Here is a 15,577-nt window from a genome sequence, read left to right as displayed (position 1 = left end):
TCCCTTTAACCCGGTATCTGTCCTGTGTGGTGGTATTTAACGGTGAGGTGGTTGGCTCCAGTCAGGTAGAGACCAAGGAGATAAATGCAGGGATAACTCCAGGCTTGTGGTTTCATTTAGCTCGTCTCTCCTCGTCTAAGGCTGCATTCCTGTGTATTTCCTCTGAACCCTCGCTCCTTATTACTTATTTTCTATTTTTCAAATTTGATTTCTTTTTATTTGATACCCTACTAACACACCATTTACTAGGTAGGCACCACACACCATGGACAGCTGTCTAAAGTTGGTGCTTGATGAAGTTTCCTCTGTACGGAGTGTCTCCCAGTCCAAAGCTTGCAGGGGCTTGTAGGGAGCTTGAGTTACGCCGTCAGCTGCAGCCTCTGCACTTCAATTCTGTTTTACAAAAACTCCCCCCTCCTCCCTTTAATCTCTGTCTCCCTCCACTTGTATCTTTGAATGCCTTTCTCTTTCCTGGTGTCTGCTGCACGGTGCTTTTATTTGGATATATTTTTCACCTCCCTCCCTTTCATTACAGGATCCTAAAAAAGGGGGTGCTTTGGACAAAGAAGTAGCTGCTTGCAGAGAGGATCTCAGACGGTTAAATAGAAGCAGTTTTGGAAGCGGAGGAACCTAGCAGCTGTGTAAGCAGATACTTCCTGCCTCTCTTTATAGTAGCGTTACTCAGGAAGTTGTCTGATTGGCTTCCGAGTGTTGTGGTTTGACTTCAGCCGTAAGCATGTTAGGTACGGAGATCAATGAGACTCTTCAGGTACCTGGCCTCCACGTGCCAAACTCGGAGGACAGTAACACAGCCTCATCCAGCTGCTACAGTCATCGGCGCCGACGATTTAAGATGAGACGGTCAAAGTCCTCGCGCAGCCGAGAAATGGCGCAAAGTATGGACTCTGCCAAGAATTCTGAGTACCTACAGTTACCTTCCATCGAAATAACTCCGTCCAGTGATGAAGACAGCGCACGATCAAACGGCTCCACTCCGAGCACATCGCCGAGGCGCCAAGGACTGAAATTAAAGAGTTGGGGGAATATTCAGATGAAAGAGGGGACTGATGCTGAAACCCAGGGGCTCAGTGAAAGCAGGTAAGAACTGAACAGATTGTATAGTAATCTCTGGCACAGTAATGTTTACACGTTAAAGAAATTCTGTAGTACCTTTCATAGATGTAAAAGATGTATAATGTACGACTGAAGCCTTTCATACAGCATAGATCATGACTTTAAATGACTACGACCCCTACACGGCCACTCCTATCACTGTCAGCCTGTCATCTGGCTGTAGGAATTGTAGGAAGAATTGGCAAGCCCTGGTGCAGCACAAGCAATGGTGACATGGGTAATATATTTGGGACACAAGGATTCGATTGGTGTCTGTTATCGCTCCCTCTCCAGCTTCTCGCTGTTATCCTGCTCCAGCTGTGCCTCTCTCTCTTGCCTTTTTTGCGAATTCCCCGGAGACTGACTGGGGAAACAACCCTCCTACTGAGGATGCTAATTTAGGGATATTCTTGTTTCCATGACAACAGGGACCAGATATCATCACTGATCTGCATTTAACCTCTGTGAAAGTTCTTTATTTTATTTTTTTCTTTTGCTTATCACAGAGCCTTTAGAGCAGGGGAAGGCAACCTTTGGCACTCCAGATGTTGTGGACTACACCTCCATGATGCTCTTACACCCATAATGCTGGGAAAGCATCATGGGAGGTGTAGTCCAAAACATCTGCAGTGCCAAAGGTTGCCTTCCCCTGCTCTAGAGTATTTATATGAATCCGCTACGGTACATGGGCTGGATTTGGGGACATAGAACTTGTATGACCCTGTACTTATATAATGTCTGTCTGTCTGTCTGTCTGTCCTGCCTGACAGTGATGTGATTTAAAGGATAAAAAGATTCTAGAATTTTAGAAATTACACACAGATACATTATGCCCTAAATTAACTTAATGCAATCTCTCCTTAACCCAACACCATCTCATTTCTCAGCTGTCCCACTTTGAATTATTCAAATACATTGAGGCACAAAATACAAAGCAGATATAAAACATTGTATATATTATTCCTGGAGCTGCATTAACTGTGATAACATTGTTCTGTTTCTTAGTCTCCAAGAGGAACTGTTAGTTCTTGTGACTTGACAGTACCTCCTCCCCCTGTAAAGATGGTCTCTGTAAGTGTAACCCCCTCCAATCCCCTGTAGTGGTGCATTCATTCTCTTTCAGGCCAAAGCTTGGAGAGTGCTGTACGAACGCAGACACACTCGGGCATCCTTCCATAGCGCTGTACGTGGCGTGACACTGTGGGGTTTACATTACATTACACACTCTGCCTTAGTTGTGCCTGGACCGTCTGGATTACATTACTAATAAAAAGAAAAGTGTTAAGTTCTTGTTCTCTGTCAGCATTAAAGAAGTGACCATGCCCCTTTAATCCTTTTGTCTGGTGGTGTAAACAAACTGAATTCAAGCGGCTGAATCCTGTGCACTGAACTGGACCAAATCTGGGCAACGTGCTGGAGCCGGAAAATGTGCTCAGTCTGGGAGATAGATGAGGGGCCTCCGTTCACACTGCCTTCTATGATCAGAGGAAGGAAATTATCTTTTGCCAGTCACCACTGCTGTTCAGTGCTGGAGAACCACCCACATTCTGCCCTGTGGTTTTGTGTTGGCAAGCCAACAGTTAATCCTCCAGTGAGTGTAGAACTAGCCCTGCTGTGATGGTATGCTAGCCATAGCATCATGGGACATGTAGTTCTACAATAGCTGCAGAGATTGCTCATCCTTTTATCTTACTGTATTTTAAAAAGGGAATCCTAACTTCTCTGGAAATTTAAACCTTTTAATAAAACAATGAAAATTAGCCATTTTTTCAGGAGATGATTCAGCTTCATTTCTATTTCAAGATTTGGAAATTCCAACATAATCCAATTCAGTCCGGCACAGGCAGGGCACACATTGCAAATGAGAAGGCCAGATAGTAACATCTCTCTCTTTATGCTCTCTCTATAGCAATGATTGTCTGGGAGCTACCCAGTAACAGGATAAAGAGATGTGGATTTTTATGTTTAATTTAGGGACACTATATCCACCAAAACAACTTTAGCTTAATTAAGCAGTTTTGGTGTATAGATCATGCCCCTACAATCTCTTCTGCTCAATTCTCTGCCATTTAGGAGTTAAATCACTCGGTTTCTGCAGCCCTGGTCACTCCTCCCTGCATATGATTTACACAGCCTTTCAAACACTTACTGTAAAGATACATCTAATGTTTATACTTCCTTTATTACAAATTCTGTTTAATTTAGAATTTCTTATCTCCTGCTTGGTTAATAGCTTGCTAGACCATGTGGGAGCCTCATGTGTGTGTGATTAAAGCTCAATTGGAGATACAAACGTTTAAAGTAAGTTAAATCTGATTGAATTTTGTTTTCATGCAGGCTGTGTGAGTCACATTCAGGGGAGGTATGGCAAGGGCGTTGTTTTTGTGATTATAGTGTCCTTTTAAAAATCCTTGAAAGTGACAGTCCCACCTTAAAGGAACACTATAGGGTCAGAACTACAAACATGTATTCCTGACCCTTTAGTGTTAAAAATACATTTTAGGTGTCAGACCCCGCCGTATGGGTTAGCTGGCCCAGCCCCCGATCCGCCTTCTTGACTGAGATCATCAGAATTGACTATCTCAGACAATCCATTTCTCTCCGCTAAGGAGGCGGGGGTGGAGCCAAGCGCCGCGCTGGCCAATCAGCATCTCCTTATAGAGCTGCATTGTTTCAATGCATCTCTATGGGGAAAGTTCATTGTCTGACCCAGGAAGCTCCTCTAGTGCCCCTCTGAGTGACTGCCACTGGAAGTGTCTCAAGACAGCAATGTTTTCTCTGAAAAGGCAGTGTTTACATGAAAAGGCCTGCAGAAACGGACTATACTCACCAGAAGAACTCCATTGTTCGGGTGACTATAGTGTCCCTTTAAGTAATAAAAAATAGTCTATGTAAGGGAGTTCAGAGATGCTAGAGTGAAAATTCTCTTGTTTTATAATGTCTGATAACGTGCTTTAAACCCAGAATTAGTTCACATTGCACATATTGTACAAAGCTCAATATTACAATTATTTTATTCAATAGTGCCAATATACACGGCACTGTTTTTTACAGTGATATTGACAGAGTGCAATAACTCCACGTGAGTGGCATCTCAGTAACATTGCACAACTTATTAAGAACCAGTGACATACCAGGCAGGTCATGATATAAAGTCATGTGACAAACTCCTTGTCCTTAAAGATACTCTGGGCATTAACCCAGCTTAAAGGAACACAAACCTGTATTCTTAACACTATAAAACCTTGTCCCTCGATCTGTATCTGAGTTCCCGCCCTGCCGTGTGGGATGAAAAGGTTAAAAAAATAGATGTCCTTTTTTATTGGAGCCTTATCTCTCTAGCAACGTCATGGAGGAGACATGGCTTCCTACGGTGAGGGTCCAGTCCAATGCTCCTCTTGGATCTGATGTGCATTGTCCATGAGCACTGCGTGAGTGCATTGACGCTTCTGCATCACATGACCTCTCTAGTGGCTATCCGGAAGACAGCCACTTGTGCTGGGCTTAACCCTGCAATATAAACTTTGCAGTTTCCCCAAAAAAATAAAGACTGGACCATTGCACCATGACGACTTCATTGAGATTAAATGGTCTGTGTGAATGTAGTGTAACTTTAACTGCATTTGATAGGTTTAGGCCTCATATTAATGGTGTATTTTTCTCCATGCTCAAATCTCCTTAGTTTTGATAAAAAAGGCAGCTGGAACGGTATACAGTGCAGCTCAGCCAAAGAAAAATCAATGTACACTGAGCCAGTCGCTGTTCCCTTCTTATCTGTATGATATACCAAAGACTTTCTAAGGAGCCTGTCCCCATATAATATGAGGACAGGCTGAGAGGCGGATTTATGCCATCAACTCCGCTGGCACCGAGCTATTAACGGTTAAGCCAAGTGTGTACTCGTCCAATAAAGAAGTTGTTTTGCGCAAAGAGGGGTGTGGCCAAGGGGGTGGAGTTACACTGCAGAAAAAAAATCTTTATTATTTTAGGCAAAACAAAAGACATTTTGAATATAGAGAAAAATACAATGTAAATCTAAAGCCAAACCCTATGAAATGCCCTTATGTGGTGCTTGGAGTGTCCTTTTTGGTGTTTCAAAGATCACCGCAGTCCGTCTCGCTTACTGAATGTGCGGTTTACTAGCAGCAGGTTGTTCCGTTGGCAGAGAAGCAGATGTTGTTTCCAAACACTGGGCATCACACATCGATGGGGCTACATGAGGGTGACTGGATGTTTTCCTGCTGCCAGGATTTGCTGTTCCGTGGGAGCTATTTCTGAGGACATGTCCTTTGTGATTTCAATAGACGGGATGGTGTTTAATTCCATGGTCTGTATTAACACATCCCTATCACGGGGAACGTGCCTTCCTTCTTCACGGGATATGAGATTTGAGTCATTTAACCCCTTAAGGACCAAACTTCTGGAATAAAAGGGAATCGTGACATGTCACACACGTCATGTGTCCTTAAGGGGTTAAAAAGCCCAATTCCTATGCATTTTATATTTTCCCCAGAAGCTGTCGTGTTTTTTGTTTTGTTGTTTTTTTTTTTTTTTTTGTAGTGCAGGGAATTTCATTCAGATGAAACATGACACGAAAACAAGATTTACAATAAGATTCCCAATAAAATTGGTAAGCGAACATGTCGAATATACTGTATAGTACATGCCAGACAAATCTTCTGTATATAGGACTATCGGTGTGGTTTCTTACAGACCGATATATTACTAGCTATGCATTATTAAACCATTAAATAGGGTTGTAACATGCTGGGCAGTCATATAATTACCACTGGACCTGGGTACATGGTCAGGATAGCAGTCCAATTAGTGTGCAGAAAACTTAAACTACATAAAACAGACGGGCTTTAACAGTAATCATTAAAGGGAAACTCCAGTGCCAGGAAAACAATCAGTTTTCCTGGCACTGCAGGTCTCCTCTCGCTCCCACCCCCCGTCCCAGGTTGCTGAAGGGGTGAAAACCCCTTCAGGTCACTTACTTGAGACCCCGCCGATGTCCCTTGGCGGTGGTTTCTTCTCGCCGCCACTCCTCCCAATCTCTACGTCGGACGGTGGGCGAGACTGATCCTGCCCACCTAACGGGAGACCTAATGCGCATGCGAGGCAATGCCCCGCATGCGCATTAGAGCTCCCTATAGGAAAGCATTGAAAATGCTTTTCAATGCTTTCCTATGGGGAATTGAGTGACGCTGGAGGTCCTCACACAGCGTGAGGACGTCCAGTGATGCTCTAGCACAGGTTTTCTGTGCTATAGAGCAGGAAGTGCCCTAGTAGACAGCCACTAGCGGTGGAGTTAACTCTGCAAGGTAATTATTGCAGTGTATAAAAAACTGCAATAATTACACTTGTAGGGTTAAGGGTAGTGGGAGTTGGCACCCAGACCACTCCAATGGGCAGAAGTGGTCTGGGTGCCTGGAGTGTCCTTTTAACCATCTCTCTAGCAGTAGGCCTTCGCATCTTGGATATCAGAGAATCAGCCAATTGCTATGCTCAGCAGGCAGAACAGGTGTACTAAAAGTCGACTCTGAGAACGCAGAATAAATGCAGAGAGTCCGATGGAGATAGCAGAAAAACAATATCGGGGTGAGGCATCCGTCCAGCCCCATGCCTGTACCAGGACCTGCATCTTCACTCCACGGACTCTGTGCCTCCTTGACGGGAGATAGTCGACGTCCAGCCTTCTGCTTGCGTGGACAATGCAGTGGCCCTAATGGCACTCAGCCTAGGTGGGCTATTGGTAAGAGAAACTGATGCTTGTAGATTGTCTCAGTCTGCGTCATGCTGTGCCCATGAAGATGAAACTTCCTCCATTTTGGTGAGCTGGGCTGCAGTGAGAGTGTCTGCACGAGCGAAGTGTTCAAGCTGGAGTGGGTACGTATATCAAGCCAGTCGGACCAAGATAACTCCCACCGGTCCGGGGGGAGAAGGAGTGCAGCGAGTCTGAACGGTGTGTCGGAGAGCGAGGATAACAGCCACCTCTCCCCAGCTCTGCTCCCTGCAGACCACAGCAGCAGAGCTCTCGGTTAAGTTAAGCCCCAAAGAAGGTCACGGAATGCATGTCCGGGATCCCCCAATTAGAGTCGTGTTCTCGTAAGTGAAATTGTTGGCCGGGGGTTATCACCCGAAAAATCGGACGTATATCCAGGAGCCTGTGAACCATGCGTCCGCTCTATTAGATCAGGCTCCGCCCCACAACTGTTATGTTTTGAACTAAAAATAAGATTACATGCATTGTCTTCATAAATATTTATGCAATCCTAAATAATACGAACAAATACCTCTCAGTTGTCCATATATCACAACTGTTTGAAATAAATAGATATTAATATTGTTTGTGGCTCTTTGTTACATTTTTAAGAAACTGTAGCCTGGCCATTGATCGCAAGGTGCTTTAAAGGGACAGCTTGCTCAGATTCATTCTATATTATGTTGCAATATGCTTGTCTGTCTGTCTTACTCTGACCCATAGAAGCAGTTAACTAACTGGAAACTTGGCAGAGGCCAAGAGTTGGTAATTTGGGAGATGAGATTATTGGTTCTTTTGAGAAAATCCAATATTCTAATAGAGAAATGAAAACAAATATTTACTATTTATCTACACGTTAATGCAGACCTGTTACTTGAAATTCTTTGTTAGTGATTTTAAAGTATAAGCTATGCTTATAGAGATGATGATACATAGAGAAACATAGGAATGCAATGCTTTGTAAAAATCACACCGCTATAAGCCAGCTGCTCAGAACTGCCAGTCACGCAGCCGTGGACAAAGGTTGCTGGTTGCCTGTGTTAGTTTAATCAAAATTATGTGTGCTGCATCTGCATGCTCCAATCACATTTTGGGGTGAGCTCCTCTTTTTCTTGTAAAGAGTGTTGAGTCTTATGAACATTGCATAGGGCCCTGAGTTCCAGATTGGGGCCCCTCCAAGAACCCTGGGCCCTTTCTGTGAATGTTTAAAGTGTCTGGGGAAGACTTGAGTGTTTGTGTGTGTGTGTGTGTGTGTGTGTATGAAAGAGGCTGTATGATTATGTCTGTGTGTGTGTGTGTGTGTGTGTGTGTTGATATTTTTTTTTAAATGTATTTTTAAATAAAAAATTTAATTATTTTCTCCCTACCGACTTAAATTTTACTAGGAGGTGGGTATTATCCCTGGTGGTCTATTCAAGGGTGACCTGTGTGACAAACTCCCCTTTCCCTGTGAGTTTGCCACGAGTTTTTGGAGGGGCCTGTTTGCCAGCCTTCTACCCTGTGACTATGGCGGCTGCAATAGACCTGGCTAAAATACTTTAAACAGGCTCTGTTCATGCAATTGGGACTATATGGTTTGTTTACTGAACAGCCGCACGAACCGAGACCACCCTGGAGCTTGTTAAACTTAATTGATACATTGTTGCAGTTTGCACCTCCAATTCCTATGGAGGACCACCAGGTGGCGGCCACCTCGTTCACATGGACGAAAACCGCGAATAGACTTCAGGGGGACTTAGCCGCGAATGCCCTGGAACTATTTTCGGCATGAAAACTTTGCGGTTCCTGGTTGGTCCTCCAGGGGCACTTAGAAGCGATTGGAACTATTTTCAGCTATGGGGCCATGCCTGCGGATCAGTAAAAACTGACTTCCATAAAATTTCTGAACCCCTGAACTGATCTGGGTGATTTTTGGATATGTTGGTCACCCAGATCAGGGCTATCAGGGGATTGTAGGGTTTTACGTATTTTTAGGGTACTTTTTGGGTGTTAAAACCCCCCAAAAAACAAGTGTTTTTTTCCGTGCTTGGAGATAATTGGATTAGAATTTGTGTTAATGATCCAATTATCTCCCAAGCATGGAGGAGGGATTGTAGGTTTCTTATGGGAGTGTTGGGCATTTAATCACTGTTCTTATTGGTCTGAGTCTTTGTGTTGGAGTCCCCAACAAGGTCCATGTGGGCTGACCCCTTGCATGGGGATTGTCATAAAAGGCCAAGTGTGACTCCCATTAAGGAGGGATTCGTTTACCCCTTTATGAAGTCTTGGCTCATGTTTGGGGGATTGGAGAACTATATTCACTCTGGTGATTGCTATAATCACAATACTCCCCTGAGTATAAGCACTAGCTCTTATAAGAGCTGTTTCTGCTACGCTTTCTGGACTTGGAGAGGTTTACCCACTGGAAGCTGGATCCTGGTCTTGGGTCCAGGGTGGGTGGAGGACGACGAGACCCCAACCAAGCTGCAGTGGTTCGTGGGGTCTAAGGTGGTTATGGTGTTCCAGTACAGTGCTTATGGTGCCTGCTACGCACAGCGATTGACGGAGGTACTGTGTCGGGGTGCCAGGCAGTCTGTCACAACCTGGTTAAGGGTGACCTGGATCCCTGGTGGTCTGGTGGAGGGTGACCTGGATCCCTGGTGGAGGATGACTTGGATCCCTGTTGACCCTCGGGGGGAGCTTTGTACCAATATCAGCCACCAGCTTTGGGGCTCGAAGTCAGGAGTTCTTACAGTGGTGTGCACCAGATTTTGGTACAGACTACATTGCACTCTCAATGAAGTGAGCTAAGGGTTGACCATGGCTGACCACAGGGCTGTAGGCGCCTATTGAGCAGCTTTTTGAGCACGTGTCCAAGGCAGCAGCTTAATGGGTAACCCGACTCTGAGTCGAGCTTTGGGCAGGGCATGTGTGGATCGGGACTCTGCTGAGAGTCTACTAAATGTTGTATTGGGCTCTGTGTAAACATCCTGAGTGATTGTGCGAAGGTGTATGGCATAATAGTTTCTTTCTGGCAGGGAGGGGTTTTTAACTTTAAAGGTGAGAAACAATTTTTGAAAAGTTTGTATATTTACTGCATTTTTTAATGAATGCATTCAAATTAGGAGGTAGTTTTTACCCCACAGTTTCCCTTTAATCACCATTGGGAAGCTGGCAGTGGCTCTGTGTGGTAATGACTGTCTATGAATCATTTCCGAATATTCCATACTATTAATGTCTGTAACTGGAGTGCCATTAGTGCTGTAATGAAGGCCACATGAGATAAAACCTCTTAACTTAATACAAAAGAAAACTGTTGCATCAAAAAATTCCCCTAAAAGGAAGTCCCTTTAATCCCTCGATGGGAATGTGGGTTAGTCCCTTTCCTAATCCCCTCCTCCAAACAGCCAAAGGGAAACTGGCAAATGACTACTTTGGCTTCAAATCTGAACATTACAAAGTCGGTCTGCGTGGTCTTATTGACGCTATAAACTCTGAGAGATGTGCGTGTGTGTATGATATAAACAATATATCTCATCTTCTGCCTACAACTGGTTTACTTGTCAATCGGGTGGGGCAGGCGGCAGACGTCCTCTGTTTCTAGGGTATACAAATCGGGTATAATTTGGGGGTCTAAATATGTGTAGAATTGGGCCAGGGGTCACTTAAACTGTTTGCTGAATCTTCAAATAAAATAGGCTAAACGGATCTGCAATAACAAAATAAAGTAAAATAAAGAAATCATCCGGCTTTGCTATTTTTTTTTTTGAAGCATTGATATTCCATATCTATCCAGTTTCATGCTGAGGATGTTTTGTTTAGGTGCACTGTTATCTATTTTCTTTCTAAGACAGTACGTCTCTGCTCCCAGGTGGCCACCAAGTGAATGTTTCTGGCTTGTGAGAGACGTCAAACCAGATGGAGAATAAGGGTGATTCCTGCCTCTGTACAGCGCAGGCTCTGGAGGACCAATTAATGGCTCCTGTCTGTGTGTTTCTGTCCAATTACATGTCTCTCGGGCCCCAGTTCTTCCCAGCAGTAACACCAAAGGCGTCGAAGAGATTAATCAAAATAGGAGTATCTTGCAAAGGAAGGAAGAAAAGGGAAAGGGTGAGGGCTTTAAATTACCCTAATCATTGCATTGGGTACTGTTTAGATTGCTGTGGAATCAGAATTAATATCACGTTGCCGATGGATGTGGCAACATTCTTGTGAAGACGGTCACTTGCTGTGGAAGTCCAAGCTTAAGATGAGATAGTGGTGCAGAGAAGGCGAAGGCGTTCAGACCAAAGACTTCGGAACGTCTTCGCCATTTCCCATGTGCGGTTATTTTTAGAGCTAAAATGTTTGACAATGCTTGGTGATCATAGTAAATCACTTTCCCGGAGCCTGGTGGAACGACGGCATCCAGCAGCTGAATTAAAAGTGAATCTGTCTATGATGGCAAATATAGTGGGACTTGATTTCTTGACATTGTTTCAGAATGAAGTTTGACGATTGCGGTAATAAGAGAGGAAATTCAGAATGTGCCACATTGTAGCAAGATATTAGACTTGGAAAAACTTTTTTCAGTATTTTTGCCTAATTTTTGCAGCCTAGTCGTCATTTTTGTGCACATTTGTCTCACTGAATTATGGGAGTTAAGCTTAATTTGCCTCAAAATGGCTTTGTGTACCTGAAAGGTAAAAAGACCAAAAAACATATGCTTGCCTAATATATATATATATATTTTTTCTTTTCATTTATTGAATCTGTGTATGTCCTTATTGCTGATTTTACCGTTTCTCTTTAAGTTTCTTTAATACCATTTTTGGTGTGACTGAAAAAAAGCCACATCTCCCTCTATTCGGAGTCACCTTTATGCTTTGTAGATCATCTTCTTATTGATATTTCAATATATCAACATTTTGTCACCAGTACAGTGTGATTTGTAGAGCATGAATTATGTGTTTCCTTTAATAACAGGGATACAGCGTGCGATACAATGTATCTATGCAGTGCAGAGTGTGATACGTACAATTAGAGATTTGAACGCCCACACTAGCCTGGCACAGTCTGTCTCTGCTGCACACCGGATATAAACACAATGTTACATTAGAATGTGTTTGATTACTTTTTGTGGCATATTTGCCAATTACTCTTCAGTCTACATTTTAGTGCCATTGTCTTCTGTGACCATTTTCTTCTTGTTACGTGTATATATATGCCTTTCTCCCAAACCTGCCAAGCCAGTTTCTGAAACTTTGATGCCCACCGAGGCTAACTGACCTTGTCTTTGGTCGCTTTACTTGCACATCTCCTGGTTTTGACCTGGTTTAAGCATCAGCTGAATGAAGACCAGTTGAGAACTACTGGAAATGCATAAATACTGTAGACGCCGTAAACCTGTGTTGCTGATCTCTCATGGGCAGCCATTGTGGTTTTATAGCAGAATTAACATTGTGTTGCTTTATTATATAGATTCTCTTAAACTCATTTCAGACCTTTTGAGACGCCCTGTGTGCAAACTGTTAAAGGAGCACTCTGAAAACTCGCACGTTGGCCACAATTTATCCGTTGGGCTACACTCCGTTATGCTGGTTTGACCTAAAATTGGTGGTACTCCAATATTCCCTGTTTAGTGAGTCAATCCTTTGTTGTTTGTCAGGGTACCTGCTCCATCCCATTTTTGACATCCTAATTTCTCCTATCCTGACCTTAACTTGTCTCACAGACTGGTTTCTATTCTGTAATCCCTTGAATTAGGTCTGTTTGCTTATTCTTTCCTCTCCATCATACATTAAGCCTGGTCACTTCTAAGGACTAGTAGTACAGTGCTATATCTGCCTGAGCTAACCTAGATTTGTTTGTTGGGACTCCCTACCAAACCTGACAGGTTTCTATCACATCGACAATAATATCACAACACAAGATTTTCAGCCATATTTATCAAAGCGAAACCGGACCAAAGTGCTAAACACAGACATTTCATGGGGTTTCAGGGTGACGGATTTATATTTTACTACATGATTTTGTCTGTTTTCCCTGGTAAAGATAGATTTTATGTATTCTGTCTTCTGCTTGTTTTAACACTTTGTTAACACCGTTCATGGACGTTCTCTCCCTACTGTTGTGTTTCTGAGGAGGTGGAAGTGGGGTTTTCACACTAAACTAATGTTTTTTGAAAAGGGGGGAAAATGTTCTTGAGAATTAGTGTGATCTCTCGTTAGATGGATAGACTGCCTTCAAGTCTCATTTATAAGGTACAGTTATATCGTAAAGGCATGAAACTAATAGCCCACTCTGTATGGCAAGCTATGGGATAGACTGATAGACGCCTATTATATTCCATGTTTACATTTCAATGATATCTACAGTAATAGAAGTATAGTAATTTATACTGAATACCCTGCCGCAGCCTATAATACTCTGCAATGTAGCTATCTCTAGTACATAGCTCCCTTTCCTGTCCCATAATACCCTACAATGTAGCTATCTCTAGTACATAGCTCCCTGCCCCGTCCCATAATATTCTGCAATGTAGCTATCTCTAGTACATAGCTCCCTTCCCCGTCCCATAATAGCCTGCAATGTAGCTATCTCTAGTACATAGCTCCCTGCCCCGTCCCATAATACCCTGCAATGTAGCTTTCTCTAGTACATAGCTCCCCGTCCCATAATAACCTGCGATGTAGCTATCACTAGTACATAGCTCCCCATCCCATAATACCCTGCAATGTAGCTATCTCTAGTACATAGCTCCCTGCCCCATCCCATAATAACCTGCAATGTAGCTATCACTAGTACATTGCTCCCCATCCCATAATACCCTGCAATGTAGCTATCTCTAGTACATAGCTCCCTGCCCCGTCCCATAAAACACTGCAATGTAGCTATCTCTAGTAGCTAGCTCCCAGTCCCATAATAACCTGCAATGAAGCTTTCACTAGTACATTGCTCCCCATCCCATAATAACCTGCAATGTAGCTATCACTAGTACATAGCTCCCTGCCCCGTCCCATAATAACCTGCAATGTAGCTATCACTAGTACATAGCTCCCTGCCCCGTCCCATAATAACCTGCAATGTAGCTATCACTAGTACATAGCTCCCTGCCCCGTCCCATAATAACCTGCAATGTGGCCATCTCTAGTACATAGCTCCCCGTCCCATAATATACTGCAATGTAGCTATCACTAGTACATAGCTCCCTGCCCCGTCCCATAATAACCTGCAATGTAGCTATCACTAGTACATAGCTCCCCGTCCCATAATAACCTGCAATGTAGCTATCACTAGTACATAGCTCACCGCCCCATAATACCCTGCAATGTAGCTATCACTAGTACATAGCTCCCTGCCCCGTCCCATAATACACTGCAATGTAGCTATCACTAGTACATTGCTCCCCGTCCCATAATACCCTGCAATGTAGCTATCTCTAGTACATAGCTCCCTGCCCCGTCCCATAATAACCTGCAATGTAGCCATCTCTACTACATAGCTCACCGCCCCATAATACCCTGCAATGTAGCTATCTCTAGTACATAGCTCCCAGCCCCATTCCATAATATGCTGCTGTGATGGAGCAACCATACTTCGGCTGAGTGGGGACGCTGGAGCATTTCAGACCCAGTAGCCGAAGCTGGATTGAAAGTCCTTGGATACTCCTGCCTTGGATAGGGCATCGGTGGTTATAGTTCTCTCTCAAAACCCCCCTTTTCCTGGACAGCACCCCCACACATTATATATCCCTGGATAGCTCCCCTTCGAGTGCCCATGCTGTCCAAAAAGGGATCCTGATCATAGAATCGGCGCCCGAGTTATAGCGTGTTAAAGTTTGCACAGGTTACAGCCATTTTCCGATCTGGCTTAGAGTTCTAGGTGTGCGGCTGCTTCTCCCAGTCTTACAAAACAGGGTTTCTGGTGCTCTGGAGAGGTAGGAATCCCAATATGTTGTATATACCTTGATAGCTTGCGATTGAGCGCCCGTGTTGGCCAAATAGCACCCTGATCGGAGTCGTAGACTGGGTCTTAGATATTCTCCAATCTGGCTCAGAGTTCCAGGCGTGTAGCTGGTTAGTCCTGGTCTCATAAATCAAGGTTCCTGGGGCTCCAGGGAGGCCGGCACCCCCACATGTTTATGTCCTTGGATAGCTCTTCAACGAGCACCAATCATGGCCAAATAGCTCTCTGATTGGTAGTTGGGAGCCGAGAAATACCAGATTAAATTTTAACCGGATCCAATCCCCAATTCCAGCTGGGAGGTAGAATAAGCATCCAGGGGGTCTCCATGCCCCCATTTCATAGTGATAGTAGCCCTTTCTGGTCCATGTTGGAATGGGATCTGTCTCTATTGCAAAGCTCCCTGCCCTTACCATAATACCCAATAATGTACTAGTCTTTAGTGCGTAGTACCTGGCTCCTCCCATACAGTCTAGCTCCCAGTGTATTATACTCTGTAGTGAACCTGCTTGTACATCACTACCTGCCCATACTATTATACTCCATAATATAGCCATTTCTAGCGCTTTGCTTCCTGTCCATACTATAATGCTCTGCAATGTACCTGCCTCTAGTGCGCAGTTCCCTGCTCATCTCCTAATAATCTGTGAAGTGTCTGTGTGTCTCTCTCTCGTGCGTACCTCCCTGCCTATCCCATTATACTCTATGTACCTTTACTAGTGTGTAGCTCCCTGTCTATCCCATAATACTCCATAATGTACCTTCTCTAGTGCGTAG

At 43.9% G+C, this 15,577-nt stretch overlaps 1 protein-coding gene across 4 annotated transcripts in view; it reads left to right on the top strand.

Annotated features, from left to right (window-relative positions):
- Positions 1 to 617: 617 nt before the first annotated feature.
- The window catches only part of GRAMD1B (GRAM domain containing 1B), a 136,173-nt gene continuing 121,213 nt past the window's right edge, over positions 618 to 15,577 (top strand). For 3 of the 4 annotated variants that reach the window (XM_063436247.1, XM_063436245.1, XM_063436246.1), the window contains exon 1: positions 619 to 1,098. In XM_063436247.1, the coding sequence (XP_063292317.1) occupies positions 737 to 1,098 (362 nt within the window). In that variant the 5' untranslated portion in view covers positions 619 to 736. Of the gene's footprint in view, positions 1,099 to 15,577 lie in introns of all 4 variants that reach the window. The other variant, XM_063436244.1, reaches the window with a different exon arrangement.

This window comes from Pelobates fuscus, chromosome 11, assembly GCF_036172605.1.
Source record: "Pelobates fuscus isolate aPelFus1 chromosome 11, aPelFus1.pri, whole genome shotgun sequence".
NCBI classification, from domain to species: domain Eukaryota; kingdom Metazoa; phylum Chordata; class Amphibia; order Anura; family Pelobatidae; genus Pelobates; species Pelobates fuscus.
Note: the sequence above shows the minus strand (reverse complement) of the source record. Positions and strands in the feature narration are given on the sequence as shown.